At 41.4% G+C, this 23,023-nt stretch overlaps 1 protein-coding gene across 5 annotated transcripts in view; it reads right to left on the bottom strand.

The window, feature by feature from the left end:
- Positions 1–23,023, bottom strand: part of LOC126471575 (serine/threonine-protein kinase NIM1) — a 510,574-nt gene that overhangs the window by 215,795 nt on the left and 271,756 nt on the right. For 3 of the 5 annotated variants that reach the window (XM_050099802.1, XM_050099803.1, XM_050099804.1), the window contains one exon: positions 20,414–20,483. In XM_050099802.1, the coding sequence (XP_049955759.1) occupies positions 20,414–20,459 (46 nt within the window). In that variant the 5' untranslated portion in view covers positions 20,460–20,483. Of the gene's footprint in view, positions 1–17,231; positions 17,299–20,413; positions 20,484–23,023 lie in introns of all 5 variants that reach the window. The other 2 variants (XM_050099805.1, XM_050099801.1) reach the window with 1 other exon arrangement.

Here is a 23,023-nt window from a genome sequence, read left to right as displayed (position 1 = left end):
ATGGACAGCCCTGCAGAATTCATGGCGTCAGTTCCCTCCAGCACTATTTCAGACATTAGTCAAGTCCATGCCACGTCGTGTTGCGGCACTTCTGCGAGCTCGCGGGAGACCTACACAATATTAGGAAGGTGTACCAGTTTCTTTGGCTCTTCAGCGTATAAATTAAAACCCTTATGGTTGGGAACTCCTCTTAGTCACAGCTCTACCACTAAATACCTAGGAGCTATTTATGATTGTAGTCCAACATTCAAGGAGAAATTTGATAGTGTCATAATGAAGGTCGCATCACGAAATAAAATGTTAAGAAAACTCAAAAACACAAGTTGCGGAGCAAGTCCGCATGTGTTTCGTGCGTCGTTTCTAGCCTTGTGCTACTCTGCGGGAGAATATGTTTCCGCCTGTGTGGTACCGATCCCGCCGCTCTAAATACTGACATTACTCCTCACCAAACTTGCCGCCTGGTGACAGGATGCCCGACACCAGCTCCAGTCGAGAAGGTCCAGGTTCTGGCCGGAATAATACCACCGGAAGTCAGACGGGTAGTAACAGTGAAATCCGAAAGGAGCAAAGTCGATGGTAGACACTCACTTCATGGGTATGAACCTGTTGATCAAGGTCTTCAACATTGGCCGGACAGAGCTTAACGTGATTGGATACCACCAAAGGAGGGGCTACCCCAGGAAACAGCTTGCCACGGCCAATATGAAGATCACTCAGTCGTCTTCGCGTGGAAATTCACCGAAGTAAAAGTGCCACTTTAAAATGGGGACCCCGCGATAACCAAGGGGTGTCCTGTGTTTGTGATGCTGAGCAGACTGTAAACAATTTCCTTCACTGCCCCGTTTACTCCACCTGCACAGACATTGTGACTCAGAGGACCTGACATCAACAAGCCCCAATAACATTAATAAAAATAGTTTCATAATAAGTCTTATCCAAATGCAGATCAAAATAATATCAACCACTGTATATTTAAAGCTAATAGTATCTCATAAACCATTGCATTAACATGAATAGTATATATTGCTAAGCTAAGATATAAGTAAACTACAATTTTTTATATTTAAGACTGTGGAAGCTTAGAAAATAATGTGATCTAGTTTTGCATGCTGTGGTGTGTGCATTAAATGTTTGTAACTATGGTCTGGTGGAATTTCCACGTCAGTCACTAGTGACAGGAGTTCCACCTGTACACCCGTGAACATGCATTCGTACTTGCTGGCTAAGTATCGTGGTCTGGCCCACCTTACCTACCCGTGTACTTCCTCCAGTCGATAAATGTCTTGACCACACTAAATGGCCTACCAGTACACGTTAAGTACAATAGCACCCCTTTTACATTTTCGAACTGGAATACTGTGATCCCACTTATATCCTGTGCAGCAGTACTTCTAAACGAACTGGCGCCAATTTTTTCTAAGGCTGATTGAGAGCTCACGGCTTGAAATTCGTTCCCCTAAGTGCTCTACATTTAGCGTTTTCCGCCAGAATTATGTGACACGTTGATACCCAAGCTCAGAAGTTTCAAAGTTACCGTTTGCGTGTCTTGGAACGTACTTTAGTGTGTGATTCCTGCACCTGACCCTAGGCTGCTAGTTTACCTTCCTATTCCTGAGGTGGAACATAGTTTTTTCTATCTTTAGTGGAATAAGCTGTATATGCCATTATATGAAGTGACTATCCATCTACTGAATAACTTAGGACAGCGCGTCCCCTGCCTCACTGAAATCTGTTCATTGTATTGCGAGATTGACGTTATCACTATGGATGAATTCACGAGGTGCGATTTATGGAAGGTCATGATAGCAAAAATTGAAAAGAATTGGGGACAAGACAGAATCCTATGTTTGGCAGTTTTTAAGTTTGTGGAATCTGGTATAGGCACGTTCTGTAAGTAATTCGAAAAATTTATTAGTAAGTATATAGTGTATCACAGAGATGATGTTGCGACATGGTACAGCCTTAATGAGTTTCAGAAGACGTTCTTTCCGAATGGTGCCATTAGCAGCCGAAAGATCAAGAAATATAGCCAGTTTTCAAGTCAAGGCAAGTGCCTGATTACTACAGTCTCGACCGTTCCGGAAGACAGCTTTCCCAGCTGAGATGAGACATTGAATTGCAGTTTATCTAGAAGTTTAAAATTTACGCTTAATACAATTTTGAGATACTGAAAAAACTACCCCTTATTTTAGGTTCTGATGTCTCTTTCATGAAGGTATTCGAGGACTTGTTCAGAGAAATACAGGGATATAACGCTCATTAACGACTATGGTGTAGTGACAGTGTGCTGTTCCGACAACTCGTCCCATTACATTTACCACTTGTCCCAGTTATTTTTGTGAATGATTTCATAACAAAACAATTAAGATCTTTACATCATTAGGAGTTTTCAAACGCCGATAAAAGAGGACGTGACGGGAGTGACAGGTTGCTACTTTGCGAGTTTGTTTGAATTGTACAGGGTGTTACAAAAAGGTACGGCCAAACTTTTAGGATACATTCCTCACACACAAAGAAAGAAAATATGTTATGTGGACATGTGTCCGGAAACGCTTACTTTCCATGTTAGAGCTCATTTTATTACTTCTCTTCAAATCACATTAATCATGGAATGGAAACACACAGCAACAGAACGTACCAGCGTGACTTCAAACACTTTGTTACAGGAAATGTTCAAAATGTCCTCCGTTAGCGACGATACATGCATCCACCCTCCGTCACACGGAATCCCTGATGCGCTGATGCAGCCCTGGAGAATGGCGTATTGTATCACAGCCGTCCACAATACGAGCCGAAGAGTCTCTACATTTGGTACCGGGCTTGCGTAGACAAGAGCTTTCAAATGCCCCCATAAATGAAAGTCAAGAGGGTTGAGGTCAGGAGAGCGTGGAGGCCATGGAATTGGTCCGCCTCTACCAATCCATCGGTCACCGAATCTGTTGTTGAGAAGCGTACGAACACTTCGACTGAAATGTGCAGGAGCTCCATCGTACATGAACCACATGTGTCGTACTTGTAAAGGCACATGTTCTAGCAGCACAGGTAGAGTATCCCGTATGAAATCATGATAACGTGCTCCACTGAGCGTAGGTGGAAGAACATGGGGCCCAATCAAGACATCACCAACAATGCCTGCCCAAACGTTCACAGAAAATATGTGTTGATGACGTGATTGCACAATTGCGTGCGTATTCTCGTCAGCCCTTTGATTGTGAAAATTTAGAATTTTATCACGTTGGAGTACATACTGACGAAAGGAAAATGAGCTCGAACATGGAAATTAAGCGTTTCCGGACACATGTCCACATAACATCTTCTCTTTATTTGTGTGTGAGGAATGTTTCCTGAAAGTTTGACCGTACCTTTTTATAACACCCTGTATAGAGAAGGTTGTGGCGACTGTCTGTACAGTACATTATTGTGTTGTTTTATCTGATTATGGAAATGAAAGGAATTAGAAGAAAGCAACTCATTGGTGTCGCAACTACTGTTCGTCTCAAACAGTCAGAGAGGGTAACTTGAGTAACATCGGCATGTGCTCCATCCGTGAGACAATGCAGAAAGTGAGTAATTACGGGTTGTTGTTTAACACGGGATACTGGTACAAACTCCAGTGATTAAGAACTGTGCTTCTCTGCTGACCAAATACTGCCGTCAAAATGTTTCGAACGGAAGTAAGATTAGAATACAACGTCTCTGTCAATGATGAACGCATTATAGACAGGGAATAAGTTAGTACTGGAGAACAACAGGGCTTACCTTAGGCCATGGTCTTTTCAAAACAAAATCACCGAAGTGGATTCTCTAAATCACTGAAACCATTAGCATTAGTTACCTCAGAGATGAGCTTATCATACTTGCGTTAGTCGGCGTTTTTGACGGCGGATGAAGATGCCTGTTATGGTTAAGAGTCGCTATGTTCGTATGATAGCCCTTTTGTTTCTTTGCATAACATTTTTTAAGGTAACGGTTTTCGTTTCTGATCGCAGTTATCTGCATCTACGTCTAAAGCCACTTTACGGCGTGTGGCCGACAAATGCAATCAACGAAAGCTGAGAACAGTCAGGAAACTACTTATAAACAAGTTAGTCTATTTGCTTACTGACAATATATGTAACACATTTTCCTGGCCTGTAAAGAAAGCCAGTTCCTGCCCTTTAGGTAAGACCTGTAACAGTTACCTGTGCAACACTAGTTTCATCAAACGCGTGTTGCCAGCCACCGTGATGCGCGGAGGCAAGACAGTAACTGCTTAACATTAACGTGAGAGCCTACGCCGGCCGAGCAGTTGGCGCGGAAGCACGGGGGCGTTATCGTGCTTTTGAGCGGCTTGCGTAAGAGAAACGCCGCACGCGTGCCGCCAGCTGTCGAGTGGATACCCGGCTCCATCCCAACATACCATCGTTTGTTTTTGTTGGGGGGCGCCGCCGGTCGATACGGATGGCAGCGTTGTGGCTGTGTCCCGTCTCGTGTTCCAGTTACAGGTCGGCGTCTTCTCATGCGGAGAAATCCTCGTGTGTCTGACACGCCCTTCAATTAGCACTTCGTCCCATAATGGACGGAGTACCACCCTGCGTTACTAACCGGCCCACACATTTTGAAGAAGTCTCGTTTGAAGATTTTCGCGCTTTTAGAGACTTGTGCTTAGGTGTAAGCTCCTTATTTCGGTACGCCCTCTGTGTGCGAGCCACAGATTTCGATGTGTCACGTTACGCTCACAAGGGAACCTCCCCATCGCACCCCCCTCAGATTTAGTTATAAGTAGGCACAGTGGATAGGCCTTGAAAAACAGATCAATCGAGAAAACAGGAAGAAGTTGAGTGGAACTATGAAAAAAATTAGTAAAATATACAAACTGAGTAGTCCATGCGAACATATTCAGCATCAAGGGGTCTGGGACTCTAGGACCGGCGTGGTCCCGTGGTTAGCGTGAGTAGCTGCGAAATGAGAGATCCTAGGTTCAAGTCTTCCCTCGACTGAAAATTTTAGTATCTTTATTTTCGCAAAGTTATGAACTGTCCGTGAGTAGCTGCGAAATGAGAGGTCCTAGGTTCATGTCTTCCCTCGACTGAAAATTTTAGTATCTTTATTTTCGCAAAGTTATGATTTGTCCGTTCGTTCATTGACGTCTCTGTTCACTGTAATAAGTTTAGTGTCTGTGTTTTGCGACCGTACCGCAAAACCGTGCGATTAGTAGACGAAAGGACGTGCCTCTCCAATGGGAACCGAAAACATTTGATCGCAAGGTTATAGGTCAACCGATTCCTCCACAGGAAAACACGTCTGATATGTTCTATACGACACTGGTGACGGCATGTGCGTCACATGACAGGAATATGTTGTCTACCCACCTAACTTGTACACTTGGCGAATGGGTAAAAAGATTCTTCTACCTGGCCCGATTTAGGTTTTCTTGTGGATGTGATAATCACTCCCAAAAATTGATGAAAATACAAGCGTTTGTTACATAAACTGAAAATAAAAAGTTAAGCTTTTTACCCGAGGGTAGGTTTGAACCAAAGACCTCTCTTTCCGCAACTGCTCACGCTAACCACGGGACCACGCCGCTCCTGAGATCATGTGCGCCTTGATATTGCCTATCATACGCATGGACTACTCAGTTGGTATATTTTGCTTATTTTTTCATAGTTCCACACAACTTATTCCTGTTTTCTCGATTGATCTGTGTTCAGTTTTTCAAGGCCTATCCACTGTGCCAACTTATAACTAAATCTGAGGGGGGTGCGATGGGGAGGTTCCCTTGTCAGAAACGTATCGGCAAACTACTAAATAATCAGGTGCTGATATAATGGAAATGATGAGTGGCATGTTTTTAGTTTTAGTATACGACACGATACGTACAATATAGTCACCACCTGATCCAATGACGTTTCTACACAACGCTACTTTTTGATTTTTACTTACGTTAAACAGATGGCAAAGTATAATTTGTTTCTATTCAGATGCAAAAATATGCAGTGAAAAGCTTTTCAAACAGAAGAATCCAATATTAAATAATTTTGAAAAATATTTCATAATTTTGAAAAACACCTGCAGTGAGTATTATTATTACTATTATTTCTATTTTTCTCAGACCTTAGGTCTGGTTAAAAATGGAAAGTGACGCGGACCTTGATCAAGCGTGACTTCCTTTTAACTGTACGGTATATGTTACATCGTATTTAGGAACTTTCGGATTATTGAACACGTATCAATAATTACGGATTTCTGTAGTTGTATATATACGTTTGGATGTAGCTGTATTGCATTGATGTACTGGTGGATATTGTGTGGTATGACTCCTGTAGTTGATAGTATAATTGGTATAATGTCAACTTTATCCTGATGCCACATGTCCTTGACTTCCTCAGCCAGTTGGATGTATTTTTCAATTTTTTCTCCTGTTTTCTTTTGTATATTTGTTGTATTGGGTATGGATATTTCGATTACTTGTGTTAATTTCTTCTTTTTATTGGTGAGTATGATGTCAGGTTTGTTATGTGGTGGTGTTTTATCTGTTATAATGGTTCTGTTCCAGTATAATTTGTATTCATCATTCTCCAGTACATTTTGTGGTGCATACTTGTATGTGGGAACGTGTTGTTTTATAAGTTTATGTTGTAAGGCAAGCTGTTGATGTATTATTTTTGCTACATTGTCATGTCTTCTGGCGTATTCTGTATTTGCTGGTATTGTACATCCGCTTGTGATGTGATCTAATGTTTCTATTTGTTGTTTGCAAAGTCTGCATTTATCTGTTGTGGTATTGGGATCTTTAATAATATGCTTGCTGTAATATCTGGTGTTTATTGTTTGATCCTGTATTGCAATCATGAATCCTTCCGTCTCACTGTATATATTGCCTTTTCTTAGCCATGTGTTGGATGCGTCTTGATCGATGTGTGGCTGTGTTAGATGATACGGGTGCTTGCCATGTAGTACCTTCCCCTTCCAATTTACTTTCTTCGTATCTGTTGATGTTATGTGATCTAAAGGGTTGTAGAAGTGGCTATGAAATTGCAGTGGTGTAGCCGATGTATTTATATGAGTGATTGCTTTGTGTATTTTGCTAGTTTCTGCTCGTTCTAGAAAGAATTTTCTTAAATTGTCTACCTGTCCGTAATGTAGGTTTTTTATGTCGATGAATCCCCTTCCTCCTTCCTTTCTGCTTAATGTGAATCTTTCTGTTGCTGAATGTATGCGATGTATTCTATATTTGTGGCATTGTGAACGTGTAAGTGTATTTAGTGCTTCTAGGTCTGTGTTACTCCATTTCACTACTCCAAATGAGTAGGTCAATATTGGTATAGCATAAGTATTTATAGCTTTTGTCTTGTTTCTTGCTGTCAATTCTGTTTTCTGTATTTTTGTTAGTCTTTGTCTATATTTTTCTTTTAGTTCTTCTTTAATATTTGTATTATGTATTCCTCTTTTTTGTCTGTATTCTAGGTATTTATAGGCATCTGTTTTTTCCATCGCTTCTATGGAGTCACTGTGGTTATTCAATATGTAATCTTCTCGTTTAGTGTGTTTCCCCTTGACTATGCTATTTTTCTTACATTTGTCTGTTCCAAAAGCCATATTTATATCATTGCTGAATACTTCTGTTATCTTCAGTAATTGGTTGAGCTGTTGATTGGCTGCTGCCAGTAGTTTTAGATCATCCATGTATAGCAAATGTGTGATTTTGTGTGGGTATGTTCCAGTAATATTATATCCATAATTTGTATTATTTAGCATGTTGGATAGTGGGTTCAGAGCAAGACAGAACCAGAAAGGACTTAATGAATCTCCTTGGTATATTCCACGCTTAATCTGTATTGGTTGTGATGTGATATTATTTGAATTTGTTCGGATATTAAGTGTGGTTTTCCAGTTTTTCATTACTATGTTTAGAAACTGTATCAATTTAGGATCTACCTTGTATATTTCCAATATCTGTAGTAACCATGAGTGGGGTACACTATCAAAAGCTTTTTGGTAATTAATGTATGCGTAGTGTAGCGACCTTTGTTTAGTATTAGCTTGGTATGTCACATCTGCATCTATTATCAGTTGCTCTTCACATCCTCGTGCTCCTTTGCAGCAGCCTTTTTGTTCTTCATTTATAATTTTGTTCTGTGTTGTATGTGTCATTAATTTCTGTGTAATGACTGAAGTTAATATTTTGTAGATTGTTGGTAAGCATGTTATGGGGCGATATTTAGCTGGGTTCGCTGTGTCTGCTTGATCTTTAGGTTTCAGATAAGTTATTCCATGTGTAAGTGTATCAGGGAATATGTATGGGTCTGTAATGTAACTGTTAAATAATTTAGTTAGATGTGAATGTGTTGAGGTGAACTTCTTTAGCCAGAAATTTGCTATTTTATCATTTCCAGGGGCTTTCCAACTGTGCTTAGAGTTAATTGCTCGGGTGACTTCATGTTGCAAAATTATCACTTCAGGCATTTGTGGTATCATCTTGGATGAGTATGTTTCTGCTTGTATCCACCGTGCATGCCTGTTATGTTGTACCGGGTTTGACCATATGTTGCTCCAGAAGTGTTCCATGTCTGTTATGTTTGGTGGATTGTCTATTTTTATGTGTGTGTTATCTATTGTTTGATAAAATTTCTTTTGGTTTGTGTTGAATGTTTGGTTTTGTTTCCTTCTATTTTCACTTTTTTTTTGTATCTTCTAAGTCGTTTGGCCAATGCTTGTAATTTCTGCTTCTTTTCATCTAATTGCTCTATTGCTTCTTGTTGTGAGATTTTACCTAACCTTTTTCGTTTTTTGTCTGATATTTCATTTCTTATAAATTGTGTTAGCTATCCGATGTCTTTTCTCAGTTTTTCTATTCTGATCTGTAGCCTGTGTTGCCATGCTGGTTTTGTGGGTTTCTTCTGTGTATTGGTTGGTTCTGATCTCTGCCTAGTGTGTGTATTTAGTGTAGTGAGTGCTCCTACATAAACCAGTAGTTGTAACTCTTCCATAGTTGTGTATTCATTTATTTTGTTGCGTATGATTGTGTTGATAGTTTTTATTGTTGTTTCGACTTGTGGGTTATTTGGTGGTCTATGTAAGAATGGTCTAATGTCTGTATTTGTGTCTTTGTATTCTATATATGTCAACTGAAATTTTTCTTCTATATCTAACATGTGTGTCACTTCATGTTCAATTTGTGCTTGTGCTGGTGGCTGTCTTAAGATTTCGTTTTCCTCTGATTGTTTAATTGATGCGTGTTGTTCTTTGTTTGTTTGCTCTGGGATGTTTGAGTCCATTACTGTATTTTCTTCTTCTTCTAATTGCACATTATTTTGTTCCAGTATTTGCTGTACTTGTTGTTTGATGTTTTCTAATTCTGACTGGGGTATCCTGTTATTTTTTATTATTACATGGATCTGATCAGCTAGTCGTTGTTGTGTTAAAAATTTTAATTCCGGGTATCTGGTAATAAATGTTGTATATACTTGTGATCTGTATCCAGTTGTGTTGGTTCCTAGGTTTGTTGCTTGGTAATAACAGAACATGAGGTGTCGATTAACTTCATCTGACCATCTCATCCTCTGTCTTTGTTTTCCTTCTAGGGTGGTTGCAGGAAGCATATCCTGCAAAAGACCTCTATTTGGATTTAAATCATTTTCCAGTTGGCTAGCAGTGTCATTACCATTGTGGGCGGGCATAGGGTTCAAGCGTCGTCCCCGACCATGACGGCGCTTGTCCGAGGCTTCTTTAGTTCTGTCCTGAACCAAGTAATCACACTAAAAGGGGGGTTAGCCCTATTAGTGGTTTGTTCTTTTCGTCGCCTTTTACGACTGGCAGAACATACCGGAGGCCTATTCTTTTCCCGGGCCTCCACGGGGAGGCAGAACATACCGGAGGCCTATTCCTTTTATTATTATTATTATTATCTCTACAGCTTTTATGATCACTTATATTTTTAATGTCTTATCAAAATTATATATTACACATAAATTTGTCTTTGTTTATGCATATCTACCTCAGACAACATCTTTGCATAACTAAATATATCGCTAATATATTTGCCTATTGGCAAATTTTCAGTAGTTGCGACAGGGGTTTTGTTGAAGTCGTTGAGAACTGTCTGTTGTGATCCTATGCTGTGTTAAGACGGACAGTTTTATAGAAATGTCTTTGAAATTAAATATTTTGTGTGTGTTAAGATGTGTTCTTCAAAACATAGCATTATAAGAGGTAAGCAATCATAAGAAAAATTTACTCTACAAACCAATTCTAAAGTTAACGCATAACCAAAATCATGGTCCTGGATCTCTCCTCTTTAAACACGAAACATAAACATACTGCGTCAATGTAAAACATTGAGAAAACTATGAAGAAAAGAAAGGTAAGTAATAAAAAATTATACGTGAATTACTATAGAACACAACGCTAATTCAGTACCTTTTTCGGTATTTAAAGGTACTGAGAATTATTCGCGCAGACCTCACCAATATTCATCACTGAGGTTTTTTGAGCAATATTTTTATCACAATGTAAAAGAGTAGGATGGACTGAGAAGCACACAAGAATAGCATCTTAGATCAGTTCAGCAGAGGCATACGTCACGGAGGCTCGCGTACTGTTTTGGTCTTCATTGGTTATCAGACTATAAAATGCTGGTCTCAGATTTAGGTAAACGGTGACTGCATTCGCAGTCCTGTCATCTATGTATCCTTCCAGCGAGCCGGGTGGGTTTTTATGAACAATTTGGCTCAATTTTACACTATCTTGATATACTTTTTGCCCTGATATTGTTTCCCACTTTCTCCTATAGTCGTGAGATCTTCCATAACATGATCAGCCATCTTCTAGGTCGTCCTGTCTTTTTCCCTGCGCATTCTATCCAAGTATTGTTTTGCAGGCGGCTATCCTCCATCGTCTTCACACGTCCAAACCACTTGAACCGTGTAGTACTCAGTCTCTCAGTCCTTGACAGGTCCACTTACATCTCTTCTCTGATCTCTTCATCCCTAATTTTATGTCTTCTGGTCGTCCGCAAGGATGAGCGCAGAAACTTCATTTCGTATACTTTTAATTTGCTCAAATATGCCTTGTTAATTACACAGCACTCCAAGCTGTATGCCGCAATCGGCGGGAGGTACGTTTTAAACACGGTTTGTTTGGCTCTCGCAGTAACTCCCTTGTCCCACACAAGGTTCCGCTCTTGATGGAAAATGCAACAGATCCCTTCCATACTCTCTTCTGTAGTTCTAGTTTGACAGTTCCATTCCTTGGTGCTGTACGTACCAGCAACTGAGAGCTTCCATACATTCAATTGCTCTCCATCTATCATCAGGTTGCCCTGGAAAGATATCCTGCTCGTAACCATTGCAACAGTGTTGCTCTTGCTTGGGGTCAACTGGAACTGTTTAAAGTTGGAGTTCCATTCATCCAATCTTTACTGTACATCTAGTTCCGTTTCTCCCCAAATAGCTACATCAGCAAAGACTAAAACATTGAGATCACCATTCACTATTTCCGTGATTGCCTTCACAATCACATTCACAAACACATGGAAAACTAATGGGTAAAATGCATTAGCCCTACTCCGTTGTACTACTATGTTGCACTCCTCTCTCGTTCCTGAACAAATCCGACCTGTAATTCACCTCCCTTATTACGGAGTTTGGAACCAGTAGTTTTTTCTAAACACTCCCAGATCTTACACCTTGCCACACTGTCATACACTTTTTCCGATCCAGGAACAGGATTGAGGTTTTTAACCTTCTCCCAATACCTTTCTATTAACCGTCTTAGGGTAAATATGAGGTCTGTTGTTCCTACGCTGCTTCTGAATACATGTTGTTCCTCTTCAAACTGGTTTTCTAATGATCTTAAGTCTCAATAATCTTTTCCAATATCTAAAGACAGGTGTGATAACAGGGAGATTCCTCTATAATTAGAACACTTTATCCTACTTTGTTGAACACTGGTTTATAATATCCATCTTCCAATCATCATGAAGTTTATTTTCATTCGAAATGACTCAGTGTTCGATCTAGGAACTGTATTCGTTGGATGCCTGCTGACTTGATGGTGTCTGCTGTCAATTCATATGGCCAGGTTGATTTGCTTCCTTTTGCCTGCTTCATGGATTCTTAGTCTCTGCCGAGATGACAGGTGGTTGTTGCACTTCAGGTTTTGGTAAATCCTTTACTTCATATTCCACCTTTATCTCCTCCTTGCTATTCAGCAGTGTGGAAGTATTTTTTCATATATTCTCTGATCCCAGACTATACTCTTATTTTCCCTTTCTATCGCTTTTATGCTTTCGCTTTTTATCAATCCTCATAGTATTCACTTGTTTCCATTGCTGTCCTCCTCTAGCTTTTGGGTGAATATTTCCCAACTTCTCTCCTGTCATTACTTCACAATTTTTTCAACCGTAAGTTTCCTGTCCCAATATGCTTGTCCCAATGTGCCTAGTTTATGGGTATCTTCTGGTTTGATCCCGTTGGTTTGTTTATGTTTCTCTACTCTCTTTCTAATATTCCGTCCTTTAATAGCTTCCTTTACCCTATCATGTCACCAGGCGGTTTCCTTCCGTTTTACGTTACCAGTTATTTTACCACAGCTTGTACAGCACTGTTTACTAACGTTGTCTTAAATTCTTCCCACTCCTCATTTACTCGATCCGTTTCGTTTGTTGATAACTTTGCGTTTATCAGACTGATTATTGTTGTTCTTTTCTGCTAACACAGATGAGAATTTTTTTGTTGAAATTTACTTCCTTAGCCTTTGAATATCTCTCTGCTCCACAGAGCAGTGGTGTCCTCTTCCATTTAACTCCAGGGAGGGTTGGTTGCGAATTCAGCGGTCTGTGCCATTCCGAAGGTCTCCTCCTCTGCACCTTTGTGGTTTTCGTAGTCCAATCTCTCCTTTCCCCTTCCAATCATTCTCACCCCTTTTTTATAGTTGCAGTGATCAACTGCATCGCTACAACAGATCAACAGAGGGGTGCCACCAGAAACTTCCGGTTATATTATCAAAGCCCAATAGATTTTACAGTCTTGAGGACATTGACATTTGTACTATTGAATCATGCATTTCTGGCCATTAAAACTGCAACACCATCAAGGCGACATGCAACAAATGTCGAATTTGTGTGAAGTGTACTGCATACTTGGATATGCAACTGATTATCTTTCCAGAACAACCACCAAAACTAGGTGAGTCACACATCAACATTTTGTGCATAAAGAACGAGTATACAGTGGGTTTCTCAGTTAAAAATCGTATTAAAATGTTGTCCGTTTGTAAAATCTTGTAATGCCTCGTGTAAGAGGAAGAAACGCCAGCCAACACGTATCGAAATCTAGCAGAATCGTGGATTGTGGAGAGTGAGGTTTATCGTTCTGATATATTGCTGCTCGCGTTGGTTGCGACCCCAAAACTGTCAAAAATATGTGCGCCATGTAAGATGTCAGCGAACTCACAAGACTAGCGCCCGGTAACACAGAAATATTGTTCGCTCGGCGGTGTAGGATCGTATAACCATGTTATGTGGGAAACTGGGCTTGTTTGCCGCAAGACTAGTGTCCACACAGTCAATACTGTTATTTCTTATTTGTTTCTGTGTTTATTCAACCCGTTTCCTGGTGATTTAAAATACACTCCTGGAAATGGAAAAAAGAACACATTGACACCGGTGTGTCAGACCCACCATACTTGCTCCAGACACTGCGAGAGGGCTGTACAAGCAATGATCACACGCACGGCACAGCGGACACACCAGGAACCGCGGTGTTGGCCGTCGAATGGCGCTAGCTGCGCAGCATTTGTGCACCGCCGCCGTCAGTGTCAGCCAGTTTGCCGTGGCATACGGAGCTCCATCGCAGTCTTTAACACTGGTAGCATGCCGCGACAGCGTGGACGTGAACCGTATGTGCAGTTGACGGACTTTGAGCGAGGGCGTATAGTGGGCATGCGGGAGGCCGGGTGGACGTACCGCCGAATTGCTCAACACGTGGGGCGTGAGGTCTCCACAGTACACCGATGTTGTCGCCAGTGGTCGGCGGAAGGTGCACGTGCCCGTCGACCTGGGACCGGACCGCAGCGACGCACGGATGCACGCCAAGACCGTAGGATCCTACGCAGTGCCGTAGGGGACCGCACCGCCACTTCCCAGCAAATTAGGGACACTGTTGCTCCTGGGGTATCGGCGAGGACCATTCGCAACCGTCTCCATGAAGGTGGGCTACGGTCCCGCACACCGTTAGGCCGTCTTCCGCTCACGCCCCAACATCGTGCAGCCCGCCTCCAGTGGTGTCGCGACAGGCGTGAATGGAGGGACGAATGGAGACGTGTCGTCTTCAGCGATGAGAGTCGCTTCTGCCTTGGTGCCAATGATGGTCGTATGCGTGTTTGGCGCCGTGCAGGTGAGCGCCGCAATCAGGACTGCATACGACCGAGGCACACAGGGCCAATACCCGGCATCATGGTGTGGGGAGCGATCTCCTACACTGGCCGTACACCACTGGTGATCGTCGAGGGGACACTGAATAGTGCACGGTACATCCAAACCGTCATCGAACCCATCGTTCTACCATTCCTCGACTGGCAAGGGAACTTGCTGTTCCAACAGGACAATGCACGTCCGCATGTATCCCGTGCCACCCAACGTGCTCTAGAAGGTGTAAGTCAACTACCCTGGCCGGCAAGATCTCCGGATCTGTCCCCCATTGAGCATGTTTGGGACTGGATGAAGCGTCGTCTCACGCGGTCTGCACGTCCAGCACGAACGCTGGTCCAACTGAGGCGCCAGGTGGAAATGGCATGGCAAGCCGTTCCACAGGACTACATCCAGCATCTCTACGATCGTCTCCATGGGAGAATAGCAGCCTGCATTGCTGCGAAAGGTGGATATACACTGTACTAGTGCCGACATTGTGCATGCTCTGTTGCCTGTGTCTATGTGCCTGTGGTTCTGTCAGTGTGATCATGTGATGTATCTGACCCCAGGAATGTGTCAATAAAGTTTCCCCTTCCTGGGACAATGAATTCACGGTGTTCTTATTTCAATTTCCAGGAGTGTAGTTTGAAATTTTCACTTTGAAAAAATTACGTTGTACAAATTGCTTCATTTCTTAGATCAATTTACAGCTAAAAGTACATTTCCACAAGGAGAATGTGACGATATCTGGAGCAGCACGTACTGTGAGCGTAGAGACCACTGTTGCGCCTTCCCTTGATGGAGGAGCAGAGAGAGACGCGCCTAGTGTTGTGGGCCTGATCTACCTTGATGGAGAAGGTCTTCGACTGTTTCTCTGGACAGCATCGTCTCCAGACCTCGCACTAATTGAAATCATCTAGTCGTGTACGAGGAGGACGCACTAATCATCAATCAATACGATTGATTGACATTAATTTAAAGTAGCATGAAATGATTTTCGGCTCGATGCCCCTTTTGTATAGAGCCATTGTTCCTGCTAGAGATGGCACATCTGTGTACTAATTGTCATATCCTATACATCCAATATCACCTAAAAATTTAATCATATATTCTTCCTTTTATAGTGTGTTCACGCAATAGGTAAAACATTATTAGCGATCCTTGCTTGTTTACCATTTGGATGGCGAGCTGTGCATTTTCTTGTTTCCAATACGACAGCCTTTTCTTAAAAGTTGTGAAGACTTGGACAATGACGAGTAATCGGTTCATAATTTCTATGAAGTCTAGCGCCAAACACACATGTCCAGATTATGTTGCAGTAGACTCAACAACACGTCGGAACAATGGTGCGCGACAAGAACATTATCGGAAGGGTTTTTCTGTCGTATACTCTAAACCAGCGTGAACTGCTTGTGAACCAATGGATGAAGTCATGGAAATAATGCGAATGGTCTTCAAAGACAATTGTTGATTGCTTCTCAGTCATTAAACCTGTTTTCTTGTAAGCAAGATACCAGTCTGTACAGATCCCTAATTTTGGTGAAGCATGTTTTTGGTTAATATATTTTTGCACTCAAATAATAATTTTCATATTTTAAAGTACGGCATTGACTTTGCAGCAGTGGATATACCGGATCCCGTGAGATCACCGAAGTTAAGCGCTGTCGAGCGTGGTTGGCACTTGGATGGGTGACCATCCAGGCCGCCATGGACTGTTACCATTTGTCGGGGAGCACTCAGCCTCGTGATGCCAATTGAGGAGCTACGCGACCGAATAGTAGCGGCTTCGGTCAAGAATACCATCATAACGACCGGGAGAGCTGTGTGCTGACCGCACGTCCCTCCTAGCCACATTCTCCACTGAGGATGACACGGCGGTCGGATGGTCCCGGTAGGCCACCCATGGTCTGAAGACGGAGTGCTTTTTTATATTTATGAAGTGCTAGAATATTTACAATAATAAGCACATGTTCTACAGGACACATTTAAATTTTTGGGTTAAATAACAGAAGTGACAATTCTAAACTGAGTAACGTGGAATAGGAAACCAAAGATTAAACCGACCTGCTTAGGACGTGACATGGTTGGGGGTAGCTACCAGGCTGCGCAAACGACTTTATCAATAACTGTTAATGTAAGTTCTTTCACTTTTCTTAACACAGTTTTCGTGCTAGCCATTTTTCTAGATACTTGGGTAACGGGCTAGTAATAAAGAAATCAATATAATTCAAATTCCCCGGTAACATTTCTAGAGTAAACAGGACCGTATCGTCGTTCGCCTCAATATTATTTTGATGTCAAAATCGACTAAATGTAGGAAAAAGAGCTTAGTTGCGCTGATCATATTTTGTGACGCGTTTCTTATTTCCTCGGTCCGGAGGTGGATGCCGAGCAGTCTGTGTGTTGTGTGACGAAGTCAAAAGAATGAGGTCCACACGTAGTGTTTAGTAAATGTTCTTTTGCTTAACTTCAATACAAGCAAGTTTAGAATACAATCCGCTGAGTGTACTTGAGGTAGGCAGGTTCATAACAACAACAGAGGCTAACTAATAACACTTACAGTACACATGCAGGATGCAGAATACAGAACGAATGCTGAATGCAGAATGAGGGTCTGCTCGAAGCGGCATCCTATTACGCTGGTACCGTGGCTGCGCTGGTCGCAGAGTGTCTCTTTCGGAGACAGCCACGAATTGGCGGTGCAGTCACATGGATTACTGCTAAATTCTTAATACACAACTATACGAACAGGAAATGGAGAAATTTTTGTCTCCTTAATTTGACTCGCAAGGGAGAGAGGATTTTTAATGTTACGTTGTAATATGCCGTGAGGACTTACGAGATTGTTGGTGATAATCCATCCGGCGAATTGGCAGGCTGACCTCGTTGGTCGTCTTTACCCCTTCCTGAAAAGTAAGCTATGTGCCGGTAACGTGTTACATTTTCTTCACCTTACGTTTTACACTCATCCATAACAACATTAATAGAAACGCTACACAGACCAAGCATTGATACTGTTGGCACATCATATAAAGGTTGGAGGACAGAAATGGTGAATCGCGTGTACTTAGACTTTAAGACGAACGAAACGCAGGATTAAGTAAGGACAGTAGTTGCCAAGGGGAATAGTCGACCGCGATTTATTGGGAGAATTAAAAGTAACTGCTAAGATCCATTCTATAGTACTGCTCAAGTGTTTGGGATCCTCACCAGGTCAGATTAAAGGAAAACATAAAAGCAATTCAGACGTGGGCTGCTAGATTTGTTACCGGCAGGTTCGATCAAAGCGCAAGTATTACGGAGATGGTTCTTGAAATCAAATGGTAATCCGTGGAGAGAAGACTACGTTCTTTTCGCGAAACACTATTGCGACAATTTAGAGAGCCGGCATTTGAATTTGACTGCAGAACGATTTTACTGCCGCCATTATACATTCCGCGTAAGGGTCACCAAGATAAGGTAAGAGAACTTTGGGCTCTTACGGAGGCATACAAATAGTCCTTTTTCCTTCTCTCTATTTGCGAGTGGAACAGGAAAAGAAATGACTAGTAATGGTACAGGGTACACACTGCTGTGCACCATACAGTGGCTTGCGGAGTATGTATGTAGATGCAGATTAATGAATTGCTGCGAAAATTCAGTAATAAGTACGCGAATCAGACATTAGCTTTTTTCTTGTCCTGATGAGTGTACAAAAAAGATTCTGTATGTCACTTCCTCTTGCAATAGATATTTCCCGTTGTCGTAAACAAAAATATTTTTATTGACCAGAACGTTTTATTGTATAATTCAGTTATATAGAATACTCTTCGAAACAGCTATCGTAAGTAGTATCAACGGAGTAATATTGCGGATAAGATGTGACAACAGACTAATGGACAGCATGGAATCAACGATTAGATGTAACATGCTTTTGCAACGTTTCACTGAGGAGAAATGTGAATGCTAATCAATGGGGCTGGGCAGGCGTCCAAACACGAACTATATTCAAAATCAATATCAAATTTTGGTTTAGCACCCTCAAAAAGGATGTATATACCTCAGCATATATTCAAGCAACGAAAATCGTCAGACGTATCCCGAAACAACCGAGGTGTTATTTTGTGTCTCAGACAACTTTGAAAGTAAGTATTTAGTACTGCTACAGAAACTGAAAAAGTAATCACGCTTTTCACCTTGCTAAATCAACTTGATACATACGCCCTTGCTCAAGTATTGGAGAGCTTGAAAAACGTCGTTTAGTACTAGTGTAAAGATGATTAAACTTCTCAGAAACTTTGTTTACCAGAAACTGTGATGCGAAGAACCAGTGGTGAAGTAGAAGCAGTCATGGAGTAAGGTCTTTTAGGCCACTGCGGTAAGTGCAGTTTAACGACTGTGAACTGGCTTTCAAAAAGTGGAAGTTATTCAAAGACGAGTGAAAAGCGGAGTTTTTCACAAGTAAACGCAGCCACAGATAGTTCATCCCTTTTGCTCACTGTATATTCAAACAAGCAACTCAGTTCCAGGAAGCCCTAAAAATTCAAATAGGAGAACATCAATCCAAACTAACAGCAGTCGTTTTTAGAAAAATGGTCTCGATGCTCGTGGTTCATGTCCTGTTTAAATCACGAAACTATACATCGTTCGACGGAAGATCCGTAGAGTGAATAAACTCGTGTTTCGTTTTCCGAATTGTCCTAGTTCAGTGTTGAGCCTCACAATCGACACCTTTACGTTTGGAGAGAAGGTTGAACACGAAAAATCTATACGTAAGTGCTGCAGTGTCGTAGTGAAGGAGTGTTGTATTCAGCTCGGCAGCGAACTTTCGGTCCTTCACGTCTACCGAAAGGAATTTATGGTGGCTGCACAAAGGCAGGTTTCTCTGAACTTTTGTTCAGCCCATTGTTCCGCTGTTGTCATTGGCACTTTCGATTTATGGTCAATACCCTTACCTATACAGCTCGTGGACGATGTGCTTAAAAAAAATCACTCGAATAAAGTACTCAGCATGCTCTTGGAAATTTAGCCTTCTTGCACGTATTTATGATTGATTGGGAATTCAAGCGCCTTTAGGAAATTGGAAAGTTCTACGGTTTAATAGAATAAGAAACAGTAGTTTAGAGTGTAGAAGTCTCGTTGACGAAAAGGTAGTTTGATACGTATCATGGTCACAGGTGGAGAATGATGCTCGAAGAATGATGGCGTATAGTAATTCACGGAACCGTCTGTGCATCCAGAACTGGAGACAGTTCGTGTTAAGCCGGATCAAAATATCCGCCAGGATATCGCCTGTGACCTCAATGATGCTCGTAAGGAACGTACGTAAGTGTTAGATCTTCGCCACACTCCATTTGATGGAACGGTAAATATGATTGCTCCTCTTTTGCTGAACTACACTGCTAGTGCAACGATTGTTCTTGCACATATGGACTCGTATGGACAAGAGTGAACTGTATGATTGTCGTTGTGAATTCAGTCTGAACACCAGGTTTGATGCAGCTCTCTACACTGCTTTATTCCATGTGAACCTCTTCATTTCTACATAACTACTGCAACATACAAAGATTTGAACCTTATTACTATAGGCTATGCGTGGAATTTCTATGCAATTTTTACCCCATACACTTCCCTCCACTACAGAATCGACAATTCTCTTCATTTGAATGTACTGTGCTCTCCCTTGGCGCCTTCTATATTCTTTTTGGCAAGACTTCAAGCTCCTGTATTCTCTTTGACCAGACCTCAACATGACAAAGTTACAGACATTTTAGCAGATCAGATCTAACGATTACAGCCCCTCCGATGTCATTTCAACACAGTTTCCCGCGGAGAAAATTTCCTGGGGAAATGCCCTTTACACAGAGAAGTGTAAAAGTTAGGACACGAAGTTTAATTATGCAGACGTTCCTCTCAAATTGCGTAGCATAGCGCTCTGACATACTCAGAGGTTGTGGACGCACCGCAATATAAAAAGTGTTCTTAGTAAAGTGCAATAAAGCGGTTAGTGTTCTGAGTTAGGGCAGGGCCACAGCGACGCACCTGAGGCGACCTGGTTGGGTAGTCCAGGCAGCCGCGCTGACGGCATTGTCTACGCCTCCATGCTGACAACCTGCAACACACAAGTAGCATTGAAATTGCACACATGAACCTAGGAACTTTGGCTTTAATCGTCTCGTCATTGATTAAAATCTTATGTTTCTTCTAGTGTTTCAAGATAACTCCAGTGAGTACATTGTACATTATAGAGACCAGGCTAATACGTTTATTGTTTTCTGATCTTACCTGTCTCCGTTCTTGTAATATAGTAAAAGTAAATCACTGTCTCAGAATTTGATAAAACGTTCCCACAAAGCTATTCCTCAAGATGGTTGCTCTATGGGTACTAGCATCTGCACGGCGTGAATGTCTCGATCGGTCATTGAAATAACTGAGTATTACCACGGTTGGTTCCGTTGATCGTAACTAGAAGTGCACACGTATCTAAAGTGGATGTCCAGCTGAGAGAGACAACGCGAATAATCTCGGGAACACTCAGGGCCACCCCCTGTGCATGGCTTCCTGTACTAGGGAACATAGAGTCTCCAGAAATCAGGCGATCACAGCTAGCCCTAAAAACCTACAGGAAAATTATAGACAACCCGGACCTCCCTATCCACCAAGATCTGACACCGACAAACAGGCTTAAATCCAGATCACCTTTTTGGAAAATCGGTGAAGAACTACAAGCCTTTGAGCCGAGAACGGCCTGGAACGAAGCATGGTCGGCAAGTGAATTTAAGAACAAAAATTTAGTACACGATCCAAACAAGAAGATTGATGGCTTCAACCTGCCAAGAAGAGTGCGGACAGCTCTAAACCGGGTCAGAACGAGTGTTGGGAGATGTAAACACCTAATGAACAAGTGGGGCCTGGCCGACAGTGCTGTATGCGAGTGCGGTGAAATACAGACAATGGACCATCTACTCGTGTGCAAAGTGTATGGCTATGGTGGTGAACTCATGGACATACATAGACTCAGTGACTCAGCCATAGAGTGGCTCAAAAACATATCTAATATAGTGTAGAATTATATTGTTTTCTTTTTTAGTATATAGTGAAAAGAATATTGTAAATTATGCCTCTGTGATGCCGAACGAGTAAGTAAGTAAGCATTTACATTATCTCGTCTCAGATTTTAGTAGTCTCTTTCTGCAGCCAACGTGCTGTAATACTGATATAAAATGATAAATGCAGAAAATAATAGTCATGCGAATTCAGTAAACGATATCTCAGAAGATAGCACTGCACTATATCATCTCTGAAAGCCGTGTACCCGTACCTATTTTATTTATTGATTATTTACGTTTTTATAGCTCTTTTAGCAAAAGTTTGTCAGAACATACTATCCTCCACAATAACACAGCAACTGAATGCAGCATGAATAACTCATTTTTTAACATACTTGTGTAGTTATTTAAAGACTATTTTAATATTTTGCCAAGAGCTTTATTTATATATGATTAGAACTGATATTAAAAATCGAGGTGATTTAATAGCGGTCAGTTGCACGTGTTAGCTGGACACACTATTCGAAAGTGTACCCAAGACGCTTCTAACAAGCAGACTTGATTGATTATGCAATATTTAACGACATTTTGATGTCATTTAACATAACTGCATTTGCGCAAGAATAGTAGCTTATTTATTTATGAACAAACTTTTATTTAAATTTAGTATAAAAGTAAGTGTGTCAGGAAGGTTACAACATTTATTTAATTAGTGTTATAATATACTAATTTAGGATGGAATGTGGTCAAAGTCATGTCTGTAGATGCATTTTTTGTAATAACTATCTTCAGCCAGTGGGCAAGTAGGCAGTGGCGGAACACTGCTGGAGCCCGGTGGAAAACATTTTTGAGCGGTGTGCTCAAAGGATCGATTCTGGAAACTTCTAGGTTAGTACTGGGAGAAGGTAGACATGCCTGACAGGACGGAACGTGTAAGATTCGTTGGTGCGGGTGACTGAGCGGTGAATGGGTGCTAGAATACTTTAACTTTTGAAAGGACTCAAACTTTCATAAGGTCTGAATGTGCTCCAGTGAAGAACTTTATTTCTACCGCTTGCATTATAGAATTAAGAATAGACAGAATACAACTTTTTAAACATTATCTCGTCGTGCTGAGTTCTGAATTATTTTGCGCTGACGAATATTTCGTGTATTGTGGACTTAGTTTTTTGTACGTCTCGAATGGCTATTTAGTTTGGGGATTTTGCTACTATTCTCGTAACGCTTTCAAAGCAGCTTTATTGTATTCTATAAAAATCTATTTCTGTCTGTGTTATGACCGGTTATCGTTTGACCACATTCCGTTCATTCGAGATTTACGTTCTTGAATAAACATTATTCAACAGAATTCTCTCATATCGTCTACATCAATTACATACACTAGAACAGGACCATTTTTATTAATTATTCATTTAACTTTTATTTAATATTTCTATTTATTTTATTGATCCGCAATTCTACCCAATGCATAGACTATTTGCCTACAGTCTCACAGCTACATACGTGTGCTGCTCGAACCTGGGACATTATCGAATTATTGTTTTTAAACAGAGCTGTGCATAGCCTAATTATCTAAGGTACGAGCAACATCAGGTAAAGCTGG

Source organism: Schistocerca serialis, chromosome 3 (genome assembly GCF_023864345.2).
Source record: "Schistocerca serialis cubense isolate TAMUIC-IGC-003099 chromosome 3, iqSchSeri2.2, whole genome shotgun sequence".
NCBI lineage: Eukaryota > Metazoa > Arthropoda > Insecta > Orthoptera > Acrididae > Schistocerca > Schistocerca serialis.
This window is presented reverse-complemented; position numbering and strand designations above follow the sequence as displayed.